This window comes from Salvelinus alpinus, chromosome 16 (assembly GCF_045679555.1).
Source record: "Salvelinus alpinus chromosome 16, SLU_Salpinus.1, whole genome shotgun sequence".
In the NCBI taxonomy this organism is placed as follows: Eukaryota; Metazoa; Chordata; class Actinopteri; order Salmoniformes; family Salmonidae; genus Salvelinus; species Salvelinus alpinus.
In genome coordinates, this window is record NC_092101.1 from 41,147,534 (window position 1) to 41,164,382 (window position 16,849).

Here is a 16,849-nt window from a genome sequence, read left to right on the forward strand (position 1 = left end):
ATAGTTGTACCATGATATTTGCATTTCTACTAAGTAAACCTCCAATTGGTCCCTACTATTCCACCCGCTAAAAGGCCTCATCTCGAGATGGCTTGTCATCCCAATGCCCGGGAGACCACCCTCGACCCCCTGTATCCCATAGCCCTGAACCGACTGGGATCCATTCTTTGAAAAGAGCATACAGTACATTTACCGAATTGAAGATCAATTGCCATATGCATTTCCATTGCCCTCACCTCGATTTGTATTATATATATCTGTGGATCATCCTCTATTGTCCCTAACATCTTTTACTTCTTCCTTCGCAACAGTTGTGGGATACACACATACACCCACACACACTCAGCCCTTACCCCCACACAACCATAAGCTCACTTTCTCAACAATTGCACCATCCCAGAGCCCAACTCAAGATGGGTCATGATTTACAAATGCACTTGCAGTTGCAGCTGCATGAGAAGGCCTGCAAGACCGTGCAAAAAATGAGCAAAAATTGAGAGATTTATTTACCATTGTCACATCCTAGATAATGGAGGTCAAATGTACACCTTATTCCTGAAACACCCACAATACGGCCACCCGTCATGACCATGTCCCCACGCATCTCCATGCAGTCCGACTTTGATTTTGTGCCGCCAGGGCCACAATAATATACCCCCTCTCTGAATGTCCGAGTGTGACCCCCTCCCCATGGGTTACTGCAGCTAGTGTTGCCAGCACTGCCACTGCCTGGGTGGGGGCACCCCACCGGAATCCCTACCGGCTAGGTACAAGGTCGTGACGGGTTCTCATTAGCTCACTCAAAAATGATGATAAATAATAAATACATTGAGGGATGAGACATGAAAAGAGAACAGAGACAGCCGGGAGGGAAGGGAGATTCAGATATGGGCAGGAAGGCGGGTGTGAGAGTACTCTGAGCCGAGCAAGACACTGGGGAGACAGACACTCCCTGTTAAAAGCTTGGAATGGAGACGGGCAGACGAGGTGGGGTTGGTTCTCATTAGGTTCTCATTAGCAGCTTTGAGAATTGTGTGTGTGTAGTGTTTATTATCCACATCTTTCTGTGTCCATCATGGTCTGTCGACTCTGCTACTCGACGGTACGGAACCCCTCTGTGATGTCATCAGCACAGCTCTTTCCACTGTTTATGAAGCTGGCCAAAAAACTTTCCTAATGAGTCATATTGAGTGAGTGAGTGAGTGAATGAGTGAGTGAGTGAGTGAGTGAGTGAGTGAGTGAGTGAGTGAGTGAGTGAGTGAGTGAGTGAGTGAGTGAGTGTGTGTGTGCGCACGCACGCACCAGGAACAGATATGTCATAGTGAATCAGTCTTGTTACATAAACAAAGATCAGTGCACACAGGCATACAGACAGACAGACACACAGACACACGCACCGCGAGAAAGAGAGAGCAGGATATGTGCTCAGACCTTCACAGCCGTGCCACATGGTCCTCTATAGACTATCTACAGTATACACACACGCTCATGCACACTGTCATATGCTCCATGTCTCTGGCAAGTCATTTACCTCAGTCTTACTGAGCTAACACCAATGTCTGGGAATGGACACATACAGCTGTAGGATCTTAATTTGATGACCCTGTTGTTGCACGAAGTTAACATACGAAAATGTTTTAAGATGGTCATACCAAGGATCATGTACAGTTGAAGTCGGAAGTTTACATACACCTTAACCAAATACATTTAAACTCAGTTTTTCACAATTACTGACATTTAATCCAAGTAAAAATTCCCTGTCTTAGGTCAGTTAGGATCACCACTTTATTTAAGAATGTGACATGTCAGAATAATAGTAGAGTGATTTATTTCAGCTTTTATTCCTTTCATCACATTCCCAGTGGGTCAGAAGTTTACATACACTCAATTACTATTTGGTAGCATTGCCTTTAAATTGTTTAACTTGGGTCAAATGTTTCGGGTAGCCTTCCACAAGCTTCCCACAATAACTTGGGTAAATTTCGACCCATTCCTCCTGGCCTCCTTGCTCGCACACGCTTTTTCAGTTCTGCCCACAAATTTTCTATAGGATTGAGGTCAGGGCTTTGTGATGGCCACTCCAATACCTTGACTTTGTTGTCCTTAAGCCATTTTGCCACAACTTTGGAAGTATGCTTGTCCATTTGGAAGACCCATTTGCGACCAAGCTTTAACTTCCTGACTGATGTCTTGAGATGTTGCTTCAATATATCCACATCATTTTCCTGCCTCATGAAGCCATCTATTTTGTGAAGTGCACCAGTCCCTCCTGCAGCAAAGCACCTCCCAACATGATGCTGCCACCCCCGTGCTTCACAGTTGGGATGGTGTTCTTCGGCTTGCAAGCGTCCCCCTTTTTCCTCCAAACATAAAGATGGCCAAACAGTTCTATATTTGTTTCATCAGACCAGAGGACATTTCTCCAAAAAGTACAATCTTTGTCTCTATGTGCAGTTGCAAACCGTAGTCTGGCTTTTTTTTATGGCGGTTTTAGAACAGTGGCTTCTTCCTTGCTGAGCGCCCTTTCAGGTTATGTCCATACAGGACTCGTTTTACTGTGGATATAGATACTTTTGTACCTGTTTCCTCCAGCATCTTCACAAGGTCCTTTGCTGTTGTTCAGGGATTGATTTGCACTTTTCGCACCAAAGTACATTCATCTCTAGGAGACAGAACGCGTCTCCTTCCTGAGCGGTATGACGGCTGCGTGGTCCCATGGTGTTTATACTTGCGTACTATTGTTTGTACAGATGAACGTGGTACCTTCAGGCATTTGGAATTTGCTCCCAAGGATGAACCAGACTCGTGGAGGTCCACAATTCTTTGGCAGATTCTTTTTGATTTTCCCATGATGTCAAGCAAAGAAGCACTGAGTTTGAAGGTAGGATTTGAAATACATCCACAGGTACACCTCCAATTGACTCAAAATATGTCCATTAGCCTATCAGAAGCTTCTAAAGCCATGACATAATTTTCTGGAATTTTCTAAGCTGTTTAAAGGCACAATCAACCAAGTGTATGTAAACTTCTGACCCACTGGAATTGTGATACAGTGAATTATAAGTGAAATAATCTGTCTGTAAACAATTGTTGGAAAAATGACTTGTGTCATGCACAAAGTAGATGTCCTAACCGACTTGCATAAACTATAGTTTGTTAACAAGAAATTGGTGGTTGAAAAACGAGTTTTAATGACTCCAACCTAAGTGTATGTAAACTTCCGACTTCAACTGTAGCTATTTGATTTGGAATTTTAGGACCCCTGAAGGTATAAAAAAAAAATCTAACAATGATTTGCTTTACTGCTATTAGTCCATAGAAATGCATTTAATAACAGCATAATACATGGATAAACAGATAGTCAAGAAAAAATAATAAAGGAAGCTTGTTCTGAAGTGTCTGTCCTATATCTGAGAGATGTATTACTGAACAAAAATATAAACGCAACATGTAAAGTGTTGACCATGTTTCACGATCTGAAATAAAAGCAGCATTTGTTTATATCCTTGTTAGTGAGAATTTCTCCTTTACCAAGATAATCCATCCACCTGACAGGTGTGGCATATCAAGAAGCTGATTAAACAGCATGATCCTTACAAAGGTGCACCTTGTGCTGGGGACAATAAAAAGCCACTCTAAAATGTGCAGTTTTGCCACATAACACAATGCCACAGATGTTTTGAGGGAGCAAGCAATTGGCATGCTGACAGCAGGAATATCCACCAGAGCTGTTGCCAGATAATTGAATGTTCATTTTTCTACCATAAGTCGCCTCCAACATCATTTTAGAGAATTTGGCAGTACATCCAACCGGCCTGACAACCGCAGACCACGTGCAACCACGCCAGCCCAGGACCTCCAAATCCCACATCACCACCCAGACAGCTGATGAAACTGAGGAGTATTTCTGCCCTTTCGTGGGGAAAAACTAATTCTGATTGGCTGGGCATGGCTCCCAAGTGGGTGGGCCTATGCCCTCAGACTGGGGCGAAGGTTCACCTTCCAACAGGACAATGACCCAAAGCACACAGCAAAGACAACGCATGAGTGGCTTCGGGACTCTGAATGTCCTTGAGTGGCCCAGCCAGAGCCTGGACTTGAACCTGATCGAACATCTCTGGAGAGACCTGAAAATAGCTGTGCAGCGACGCTCCCAATCCAACCTGACAGAGCCTGAGAGGATCTGCAGAGAAGAATGGGGGAAAAAATCCCCAAATACAGGTGTGCCAAGCTTGTAGTTTCATAACCAAGAAGACTCAAGGCTGTAATCACTGCTTCAACAAAGTACTGAGTAAAGGGTCTGACTACTAATGTAAATGTGATATTATTATTATTTATTTAAAACATTTTGCAAACATTTCTAAAAATCAGTTTTGCTTTTTCATTATGCGTTATTGTGTGTAGATTGATGAGGGAATAAGGCAGTAACGTAATGTCATGTGTGCTCCCTCTCCGGCCTCTAGGACACCAGGCTACTTGTGATGGCGCACACCTGTCACCGTCATCACTCACCTGGACTCCTTCACTCCCCTGATTACCTTCCCTATTTATGTCACTCCCTTCGGTTCCTTCCCCAGGCGTTATTGTTTCTGTTTCTGTGTCAGTTCTGTACGTTGTCCGTGTTTCTTATTTTGTATTATGTTGTGTTTATTTATTAAAACACTCACTCTCTGAACTTGACTCTCAGAGCACAACGTTACAGAATAATGGCTCACTTAAGGGAAGCATCAGGGAGTGTTTTTAGTTTTTTTGTGTCAGGTGGAATGACGTTGGGTCCGGTAGCCACTACAGGTTGACATGCCTCAGCCGGCTCGTCAGGCTGTCAAGCCTTCGCCGGATCTCCAGGCTCCCCTGTGTGGCTGAGAGTATGTGGCTGAGAGTGTGTGGCTGAGAGTGTGTGGGTGACAAAGTGTTGTGGATTTGTTTCTGGCTTGTTATGAGTGGGACTTAGCAAACAAGCCATCTCCACTCTATCTTGCTTAACTCTAAAAGAGAGTCAAATCAAAGCAAATCAAATGTTATTGGTTACATACACATGTTTAGCAGATGTTAATGCGAGTGTAGCGAAATGCTTGTGCTTCTAGTTCCGACCTTGCAGTAATATCTAACAAGTAATCTAACAATTTCACAACAACTACCTTATACACACAAGTGTAAAGGAATGATTTAGAATATGTACATATAAATATATGGATGAGTGATGGCCGTGCGGCATAGGCAAGATGCAGTAGATGCTATAGAGTACAGTATATACATATGAGATGAGTAATGTAGGGTATGTAAACATTAAATAAAGTGGCATAGTTTAGTGGCTAGTGATACATTTATTACATCCAATTTTTTTTCTTATTATTAAAGTGGCTAGAGATTTGAGTCAGTATGTTGGCAGCAGCCACTCGATGTTAGTAGTGGCTGTTTAACAGTCTGATGGCCTTGAGATAGAAGCTGTTTTTCAGTCTCTCGGTCCCTGCTTTGATGCACCTGTACTGACCTCACCTTCTGGATGATAGCGGTGTGGACAGGCAGTGGCTCGGGGAGTTATTGTCCTTGATGATCTTTTTGGCCTTCCTGTGACATTGGATGCTGTAGGTGTCCTGGAGGGCCGGTAGTTTGCCCCCGGTGGTGCGTTGTGCAGACCTCACTACCCTCTGGAGAGCCTTACGGTTGTGGGCGGAGCAGTTGCCATATCAGGCGGTGATATGCTCTTGATTGTGCATCTGTAAAAGTTTGTGAGTGTTTTCGGTGACAAGCCAAAGCCATCAGCCTCCTGAAGAACAGACAGCCACCCACACGCTGTCTGTGTGGGTGGACCATTTCAGTTTGTCCTTAATGTGTACGCTGAGGAACTTAAAACGTTCCAACTTCTCCACTACTGTCCCGTCGATGTGGATAGCGGGGTGCTCCCTCTGCTGTTTCCTGAAGTCCACGATCATCTCCTTTGTTTTGTTGACGTTGAGTGTGAGGTTATTTTCCTGACACCACACCATCGTTATGCACGTGCGTGCATGTGTGTGTTTGTCTGCAGTATATGCCTGTACAGTCTTTTCAAAAAGGGCAAAAATCTCTTCCAAATAAATCATCTTCACCCTCCTCGGCCCACACCAGTCATCCATTACATCCACAACACTTTGTCACCCACACACTCTCAGCCACACACTCTCATTGACACCCTGTTCTCTCACAGACTGCTACTCTGACACAGTTCTCCTCCTAATCTCCTCTGTCCCAGCCTGTCAATCAGGCAGGTGTGGCATCTCCTCTCCTCTCACTGACAGCTGTGACAGGGCAACCATGTCCCCGGTCACGGAACGGTCACTCTGTGGTCTTCAAAGTCTCTCCTCTATAGGGCCCTGGAAGTCTACTGCTGTCACACAGACCGACAACAAGGGCATTGGGTTTATGTCAGCTTGATGAACACACACATACACACACCCTAACCCCTCCTAACTCCTCCTAACCCCTCCTAACTCCTCCTAACTCCTCCTAACTCCTCCTAACCCCTCCTAACCCCTCCTAACTCCTCCTAACCCCTCCTAACATCTCCTAACCCCTCCTAACCACTCCTAACTCCTCCTAACCCCTCCTAACCTCTCCTAACTCCTCCTAACCCCTCCTAACTCCTCCTAACCTCTCTTAACCCCTCTTAACCCCTCTTAACCTCTCCTAACTCCTCCTAACCCCTCCTACCCCTTCCTAACTCCTCCTAACTCCTCCTACCCCCTCCTACCCCCTCATAACTCCTCCTAACCCCTCTTAACCCTCCTAACTCCTCCTAACCTCTCCTAACCCCTCCTAACTCCTCCTAACCCCTCTTAACCCCTCCTAACTCCTCCTAACTCCTCCTAACCCCTCCTAACTCCTCCTAACCCCTCCTAACATCTCCTAACCCCTCCTAACCACTCCTAACTCCTCCTAACCCCTCCTAACCTCTCCTAACTCCTCCTAACCCCTCCTAACTCCTCCTAACCTCTCTTAACCCCTCTTAACCCCTCTTAACCTCTCCTAACTCCTCCTAACCCCTCCTACCCCTTCCTAACTCCTCCTAACTCCTCCTACCCCCTCCTACCCCCTCATAACTCCTCCTAACCCCTCCTAACTCCTCCTAACTCCTCCTAACCCCTCCTAACTCCACCAAATGTAACTCCACTCCTCTCCTCTTACAGGTACCCTGCTTTATCACTGATGACTCATGTAGTATACCGTTTTTTCCCAGAGCTCTGTCCGGTCTCTAGCCACAGAAAAAGAGAAAGGGGGGGGCACACACAGAGTGAAAGAGAGACTTCTCTCTACTGTCATTTACCTGCTAATAACACATAGCTTTCTAATGGGCCTGGCATTCTTAGATTGCCTCCTGCTTATTTTTTATTTTTTTATTTAACTAGGCAAGCCAGTGAAGAACAAATTCTGATTTACAATGACGGCCTACACCGGCCAAACCCGGACGACGCTGGGCCAATTGTGCACAACCTTACCAATTGTGCACAACCTTATAGGACTCCAAATCAGTTGTGATACAGCCTGGATTCGAACCAGGGTGTCTGTAGTGACGCCTCTAGCACTGAGATACAGTCCCTTAGACCGCTGCGCCACTCAGTAGCCCTTTATTTGTGAGAGGGTGACCCGACGCACACCGAGCGAGGCTTTGACAGTCACTGTAAGGATGGAGACTTTAATTCATTTAGCACTGCTGCCGGAGGATAGAACGTTTTTAAACAAATTAGAATGGAACTGAAATGGAGAAGAACCATCGAAACGAAATGAGGAGGGATGAACAATGGGAAGTTCTTACCTTTTGATATATGTACAGTACGGTATGCCAATAGTGTGCAAAGCTGTCATCAAGGCAAAGTGTGGCAACTCTTAAGAATCTCAAATATAAAATACATTTTGATTGGTTTAACACTTTTTTGGTTACTACATGATTCCATATGTGTTATTTCATAGTGTTAATGTCTTCACTATTATTCTACAATGTAAAATAAAGAAAAACCCTGGAATGAGTAGGTGTTCAATCTTTTGACTGGTACTGTATATAATGTAAATGTGATCTAACTTAGAATGTATGATATTAATCTAGTTTAAAAAATTATAAAGATAGCCTAATTATAATTTTTAAAGCAAAAAAAGGTACAAAACAAGCAATGATGCAAACACCTCATGAAAGCTGATCTTGTTGAAAATAATAATTTTTAAAAATGCAATAATAAAGGCTCTAGAGGCAGGAGACTAGTGGTGATCATAGGGTTTAGGGTGGAGGAGAGCCCTTAGTGCACTGCAGAGGGATGGTGGTGGGGGTGGAGGGTTTAGGGTGGAGGAGAGCCCTTAGTGCACTGCAGAGGGATGGTGGTGGGGGTGGAGGGTTTAGGGTGGAGGAGAGCCCTTAGTGCACTGCAGAGGGATGGTGGTGGGGGGGGGGGTGGGGGTGGAGGGTTTAGGGAGGAGGAGAGCCCTTAGTGCACTGCAGAGGGATGGTGGTGAGGGTGGGGGTGGAGGGTTTAGGGTGGAGGAGAGCCCTTAGTGCACTGCAGAGGGATGATGGTGGGGGTGGAGGGTTTAGGGTGGAGGAGAGCCCTTAGTGCACTGCAGAGGGATGGTGGTGGGGGTGGAGGGTTTAGGGTGGAGGAGAGCCCTTAGTGCACTGCAGAGGGAGGGTGGTGGGGGTGGAGGGTTTAGGGTGGAGGAGAGCCCTTAGTGCACTGCAGAGGGATGGTGGTGGGGGTGGAGGGTTTAGGGTGGAGGAGGAACCTTAGTGCACTGCAGAGGGATGGTGGTGGGGGTGGAGGGTTTAGGGTGGAGGAGAGCCCTTAGTGCACTGCAGAGGGAGGGTGGTGGGGGTGGAGGGTTTAGGGTGGAGGAGAGCCCTTAGTGCACTGCAGAGGGATGGTGGTGGGGGTGGAGGGTTTAGGGTGGAGGAGGAACCTTAGTGCACTGCAGAGGGATGGTGGTGAGGGTGGAGGGTTTAGGGTGGAGGAGAGCCCTTAGTGCACTGCAGAGGGATGATGGTGGGGGAGGGGATGGAGGGTTTATGGTGGAGGAGAGCCCTTAGTGCACTGCAGAGGGATGATGGTGGGGGTGGAGGGTGGAGGGTTTAGGGTGGAGGAGAGCCCTTAGTGCACTGCAAAGGGATGGTGGTGGGGGTGGAGGGTTTAGGGTGGAGGAGGAACCTTAGTGCACTGCAGAGGGATGGTGGTGGGGGTGGAGGGTTTAGGGAGGAGGAGAGCCCTTAGTGCACTGCAGAGGGATGATGTTGGGGGTGGAGGGTTTAGGGTGGAGGAGGAACCTTAGTGCACTGCAGAGGGATGGTGGTGAGGGTGGGGGTGGAGGGTTTAGGGTGCACTGCAGAGGGATGGTGGTGGGGTGGAGGAGAGCCCGTAGTGCACTGCAGAGGGATGGTGGTGGGGCTGGAGGGTTTAGGGTGGAGGAGAGCCCTTAGTGCACTGCAGAGGGATGGTGGTGGGGGTGGAGGGTTTAGGGTGGAGGAGGAACCTTAGTGCACTGCAGAGGGATGGTGGTGAGGGTGGGGGTGGAGGGTTTAGGGTGGAGGAGGAACCTTAGTGCACTGCAGAGGGATGATGATGGGGGTGGAGGGTTTAGGGAGGAGAGCCCTTAGTGCACTGCAGAGGGATGATGGTGAGGGTGGAGGGTTTAGGGTGGAGGAGAGCCCTTAGTGCACTGCAGAGGGATGGTGGTGGGGGTGGAGGGTTTAGGGTGGAGGAGAGCCCTTAGTGCACTGCAAAGGGATGGTGGTGGGGGTGGAGGGTTTAGGGTGGAGGAGAGCCCTTAGTGCACTGCAAAGGGATGGTGGTGAGGGTGGAGGGTTTAGGGTGGAGGAGGAACCTTAGTGCACTGCAGAGGGATGGTGGTGGGGGTGGAGGGTTTAGGGTGGAGGAGAGCGCTTAGTGCACTGCAGAGGGATGATGATGGGGGTGGAGGGTTTAGGGTGGAGGAGGAACCTTAGTGCACTGCAGAGGGATGGTGGTGGGGGTGGAGGGTTTAGGGTGGAGGAGGAACCTAAGTGCACTGCAAAGGGATGATGATGGGGGTGGAGGGTTTAGGGTGGAGGAGAGCCCTTAGTGCACTGCAAAGGGATGGTGGTGAGGGTGGAGGGTTTAGGGTGGAGGAGGAACCTTAGTGCACTGCAGAGGGATGGTGGTGGGGGTGGAGGGTTTAGGGTGGAGGAGAGCGCTTAGTGCACTGCAGAGGGATGATGATGGGGGTGGAGGGTTTAGGGTGGAGGAGGAACCTTAGTGCACTGCAGAGGGATGGTGGTGGGGGTGGAGGGTTTAGGGTGGAGGAGAGCGCTTAGTGCACTGCAGAGGGATGATGATGGGGGTGGAGGGTTTAGGGTGGAGGAGGAACCTTAGTGCACTGCAGAGGGATGGTGGTGGGGGTGGAGGGTTTAGGGTGGAGGAGGAACCTAAGTGCACTGCAAAGGGATGATGATGGGGTGGAGGGTTTAGGGTGGAGGAGAGCCCTTAGTGCACTGCAAAGGGATGGTGGTGAGGGTGGAGGGTTTAGGGTGGAGGAGGAACCTTAGTGCACTGCAGAGGGATGGTGGTGGGGGTGGAGGGTTTAGGGTGGAGGAGAGCCTTTAGTGCACTGCAGAGGGATGGTGGTGGGGTGGGGGTGGAGGGTTTAGGGTGGAGGAGAGCCCGTAGTGCACTGCAGAGGGATGGTGGTGGGGCTGGAGGGTTTAGGGTGGAGGAGAGCCCTTAGTGCACTGCAGAGGGATGGTGGTGGGGGTGGAGGGTTTAGGGTGGAGGAGGAACCTTAGTGCACTGCAGAGGGATGGTGGTGAGGGTGGGGGTGGAGGGTTTAGGGTGGAGGAGGAACCTTAGTGCACTGCAGAGGGATGGTGGTGGGGGTGGAGGGTTTAGGGTGGAGGAGAGCCCTTAGTGCACTGCAGAGGGATGGTGGTGGGGGTGGAGGGTTTAGGGTGGAGGAGAGCCCTTAGTACACTGCAGAGGGATGGTGGTGGGGGAGGGGGTGGAGGGTTTAGGGTGGAGGAGAGCCTTTAGTGCACTGCAGAGGGATGGTGGTGAGGGTGGGGGTGGAGGGTTTAGGGTGGAGGAGGAACCTTAGTGCACTGCAGAGGGATGGCGGTGGGGTGGGGGTGGAGGGTTTAGGGTGGAGGAGAGCCCGTAGTGCACTGCAGAGGGATGGTGGTGGGGCTGGAGGGTTTAGGGTGGAGGAGAGCCCTTAGTGCACTGCAGAGGGATGGTGGTGAGGGTGGGGGTGGAGGGTTTAGGGTGGAGGAGGAACCTTAGTGCACTGCAGAGGGATGATGATGGGGGTGGAGGGTTTAGGGAGGAGAGCCCTTAGTGCACTGCAGAGGGATGATGGTGAGGGTGGAGGGTTTAGGGTGGAGGAGAGCCCTTAGTGCACTGCAGAGGGATGGTGGTGGGGGTGGAGGGTTTAGGGTGCAGGAGAGCCCTTAGTGCACTGCAGAGGGATGGTGGTGAAAGTGGGGGTGGAGGGTTTAGGGTGGAGGGTTTAAGGGCCTTCTGCATGTGTATTTTATATTGGGTTGAACAGAGAGGGTAGACAGAGAGGTGAGTAAGACTGTATGTGTATTTTATATTGGGTTGAACAGAGAGGGTAGACAGAAAGGTGAGTAAGACTGTATGTGTATTTTATATTGGGTTGAACAGAGAGGGTAGACAGAGAGGTGAGTAAGTCTGTATGTGGTAACAGTTAGAATAGGAAAGGAGCCTAAGGTCAAGGGACCTCTGAGGTATGGGATATGTGAGGTATGGGACCTGTGAGGTATGGGACCTGTGAGGTATGGGATCTGTGAGTTATGGGATCTGGGAGGTAGGGAATCTGGGAGGTATGGAATCTGGGAGGTATGGAATCTGGGAGGTATGGAATCTGTGAGGTATGGGACCTGTGAGGTATGGGACCTGTGAGGTGTAGGATCTGTGAGGTATGGGATCTGTGCGGTATGGGACCTGGGAGGTATGGAATCTGGGAGGTATGGAATCTGGGAGGTATGGGACCTGTCAAGGTATGGGATCTGTGAGGTTTGGGATCTGTGAGGTATGGGATCTGTGAGGTATGGGACCTGTGAGGTATGGGACCTGAGAGTTATGGGACCTGTGAGTTATGGGACCTGGGAGTTATGGGACCTGTGAGTTATGGGACCTGTGAGTTATGGGACCTGGGAGTTATGGGACCTGAGAGTTATGGGACCTGGGAGTTATGGGACCTGGGAGTTATGGGACCTGAGAGTTATGGGATATGTGAGGTATGGGATCTGTGAGGTATGGGATCTGTGAGGTATGGGACCTGTGAGGTATGGGATCTGTGAGGTATGGGATCTGTGAGGTATGGGAACTGTGAGTTATGTGATCTTTGCATTATGGGATCTGTGAGTTATGGGCCCTGTGGGGTATGGGACTTGTGATGTATGGAATCTGTGAGTTATGGGACCTGTGAGTTATGGGATGTGTGAGTTATGGGATCTGTGCATTATGGGATCTGTGAGTTATGGGACCTGTGAGTTATGGGATGTGTGAGTTATGGGATCTGTGCATTATGGGATCTGTGAGTTATGTATATGAAACCATTAGGACGGATACTGTGGGTATGGCAGTGTGTAGGAGAAGATCTATAGCTTATCATCTGTTCACAACACACATACACACACACACACAAACGCACAAGCACACACACACACAAGCACACACACGATGCTGAAGCATAGGTCATAGCATAGCCTGCTGGTTCTGCAACAGCTAGGAGGCATCATGGTAATTTCATAATGTAGGTGTATTGATAGCTGTGTGGGACAAGTGGAGGGTTACAGGGAGGTGGAGGATGGGTGGATGAGAGGAAGTGGAGGGATGGAAGATAGGAGGGGTGGAACACGCACGTGCACACGCACGCACACACACACAACACCCCACACCACACACACACATAACCCCCCACCCCACACACACACACACACACAACCCCCCACCCCACACACTCACACACCAAGTACTCCACCTCAGACTCACCTGGCAGAAGACAGGCTTGTATCTGTCTGAGAACAGGAGGGTCAGCTCTTCTGAGTCGTACTCCTGGGGCAGCCGGTCCACACAGAGGCACTTAGAGTGGAGGTGGTGACCCGCAGTCAACTGGTTCACATCTGTCCATTGGACCATAACCGCACGGTCCCCCTCTGGTCGCCCCAGCAGCTCCGACCGCGCCCGCGACGCTGAGTCCTTCTTCATGTATTCCACGAAGCCGTAGCCCTTGGAGTGTCCGGTGAGCTCGCTGTAGACCAGAAAGCAGCGCTCGATGTTTCCGTAGGAACGGACCAGCTCCTCCAGCTGCTGGGCGGTGAAGGTGTGGGGCAGGTTGGTGAGGCAGAGCAGACTGTCTGTGGGCTGGAGCTGCACCGTGATGTCCCGGCTACGCACGATGCTCTGGTGGAGGGAGCGGATGGCATCCTGAGCCTGGTCACCGTTCAGCAGAGTCACAAATGCTGGAGGGACACGAATAGGGGCGCACAGAGACAGGGACGGAGACAGGGACGCACAGAAACAGGGAAGGAGACAGGGACAGGGGGACATAGAGAAAAGGACGGAGACAGGGTACATGGACGCACAGAGACAGGGATGGAGACAAGGACACGGACAGTGATGCACCGAGACAGGGACATGGACACAGAGACAGGGACGGCGACAGGGACATGGACACAGAGACAGGGACGGAGACAGAGACACGGACAGGGATGCAGAGACATGGACAGGGACAGTGAGACAGACATGGACAAGGAGACACAGACAGGGAGACACAGACATGGACAGGGAGACACAGACTTGGACAGGATGACACAGACATGGACAGGGAGACACAGACATGGACAGGAACATGGACAGAGACACAAACAAGGAGAAACACAGCCAGAGAAACACAGAGACACACAGAGCCACGCACAGAGATACACAGAGAGAAAGTCCCACATTAGCTGGGTGCAGCCTGGAAATAATCCACTCACTGACAGACATATTTAACCTGCTTCTAAACACACATTGACAGAACAGCATGCTAGATCACTATGACAGGGGAGGCGTTTACAACATCACAGGCCAATAAACATGGCTAATCAAACCTGAACCCTTTCAAACGAATGCTAACAGCCCGAAACGACGGTCTCACCCCCCCCAACATGCCCCCCCTCGCCGACACGCCAGTGCAGTGATTCATGGGCCGTGAAATGAGGCGGTAATGAATTGATATGGAATGTGTAGCGTAGCTAAAATATCCCTCAGCCGAGCGAAGGCTGTAGTGATAGCAGCTTCTGTCTGACAGACTGACTAGCTGGCCAAAACACGTGATTTAAAAATACATCTAAATAAACTTAATTTGCGAGTGCTGGTCATCTTCTTCATAAGTGACTACATGATTGTTAAACCTGCTAAACATTTAGTGTCTGTGGTAGGTCTGTGTTGAATATTCAGTTGAATTTAGTTGAATTTATTTGCACCAAAGAAAACAAGTGATAAACACCACTACAGGTACAAAAATGTATAAAAAATGGTGTGCAGGTGTGGTTGGAAGCCAAAGGATAACAAAACCTACTGATTATAAATGAACAGATCAGTAAAAAAAAATCACTGAGTTGAAGTGCTATATCTTTTACATTTTTTTATTTAACCTTTATTTAACTAGACAAGTCAGTTAAGAACAAATTCTTATTTACAATGACGGCCTAGGAACTGCCTTATTCAGGGGCAGAACGACGGAATCTTTCATGGCTATCAGCCTCTTGCAGGTGACATCTTTTAAAGCAGAGCTGAGCCAACAGTATCAAGGCCTGTTACATTTATCCTAATGCCCTTCCAACGTTCTGACAACGTTGTGCTAAGAGCAACAGGATAGAGACTAATACTGGCATTATCAGGAGAGGGACTTGGGTGCTGTCGAGTTATGAATAAGGATTTGAGACAGACCGGCACAGTTTAGCAGTGATCCCACTGATGTCTGATGTAACGGTGGAGCTGAACCCAGAGCACTAATGTGATTCCAGGATTGTTCTGTCAGATAACACCAGAGAGGACCTCTCTCCCACGTCCCACCCGTCGGCTGCTAGAACTCCCAGCTCCATGTGCTCAACTTCACATTCCATTAAAGCGTTAATACACGCCGCCCGCCATCCTGCCCTGCAACCGCCCGCACAGAAATCAATTAACTCAACACTCTAATACTCAAACTGCATAATGGATCTATTTCTCTGAGCTGAGACGGTAATCTGGTTATACTGCAGTAAGTACAGTAACATCCCACTGAGAGTAGCCTGTATGCTGTCTTAGGCAGTTTTCCCTCTCTTTCTGTGTTTCTCTTTCTCTCTTTATTTCTCTCTCTCGTTCTTTCTCTTTCTCTCCCTTCATCAAACAATACACTCCAAGAAGTGGTGGCTTACTAAATGGAACACAGCTGCTCAATATTTTCTTCATGTGAGAGAGTGGAGTGGAGGAATGGAGGGAGGAGGGGAGGACAGCTCAAACGTCTTAAATAGCTTACACAATAATCTTAGAATACAGAGGCCTTCCAGAAGCTGCTGACAGGTTTTCAGGTTAAACGTTTCTCTCCAAAATACAAAGAGGCTCTTAATTACAGGGCTTCAAAACGCAGCGATTGAATTGTATTTCTATAAGCACTGTGTATGGCAAGAAGAACGTAAGGAAAGAAAGACAGAGGGAATCTGTTGTGGAATCATCTCAAAGCCTACAATTCTACATACCATGTTTCCTTGTGAAGTCGCTAATTAAAAACACAGGACACTGAGGAGGACAGCGATTACTACTGTATGATGGCTAAATCACATTGTGTAGAACACAGGACACTGAGGAGGACAGCGATGACTACTGTATGATGGCTAAATCACATCGTGTAGAACACAGGACACTGAGGAGGACATCGATGACTACTGTATGATGGCTAAATCACATCGTGTAGAACACAGGACACTGAGGAGGACAGCGATCACTACTGTATGATGGCTAAATCACATCGTGTAGAACACAGGACACTGAGGAGGACAGCGGTGACTACTGTATGATGGCTAAATCACATCGTGTAGAACACAGGACACTGAGGAGGACAGCGGTGACTACTGTATGATGGCTAAATCACATCGTGTAGAACACAGGACACTGAGGAGGACAGCGATGACTACTGTATGATGGCTAAATCACATCGTGTAGAACACAGGACACTGAGGAGGACAGCGATGACTACTGTATGATGGCTAAATCACATCGTGTAGAACACAGGACACTGAGGAGGACAGCGGTGACTACTGTATGATGGCTAAATCACATCGTGTAGAACACAGGACACTGAGGAGGACAGCGATGACTACTGTATGATGGCTAAATCACATCGTGTAGAACACAGGACACTGAGGAGGACAGCGATGACTACTGTATGATGGCTAAATCACATCGTGTAGAACACAGGACACTGAGGAGGACAGCGATGACTACTGTATGATGGCTAAATCACATTGTGTAGAACACAGGACACTGAGGAGGACAGCGATGACTACTGTATGATGGCTAAATCACATCGTGTAGAACACAGGACACTGAGGAGGACAGCGATCACTACTGTATGATGGCTAAATCACATCGTGTAGAACACAGGACACTGAGGAGGACAGCGGTGACTACTGTATGATGGCTAAATCACATCGTGTAGAACACAGGACACTGAGGAGGACAGCGGTGACTACTGTATGATGGCTAAATCACATCGTGTAGAACACAGGACACTGAGGAGGACAGCGATGACTACTGTATGATGGCTAAATCACATCGTGTAGAACACAGGACACTGAGGAGGACAGCGATGA

At 48.7% G+C, this 16,849-nt stretch overlaps 1 protein-coding gene across 4 annotated transcripts in view; it reads right to left on the reverse strand.

Moving 5' to 3' along the window:
- The window catches only part of raver2 (ribonucleoprotein, PTB-binding 2), a 179,129-nt gene that overhangs the window by 99,008 nt on the left and 63,272 nt on the right, over positions 1-16,849 (reverse strand). For all 4 annotated transcript variants that reach the window (XM_071346244.1, XM_071346245.1, XM_071346243.1 and 1 more), the window contains exon 3: positions 13,005-13,474. In XM_071346244.1, coding sequence (XP_071202345.1) covers positions 13,005-13,474 — 470 coding nt within the window. The remainder of the gene's footprint in view (positions 1-13,004; positions 13,475-16,849) is intronic.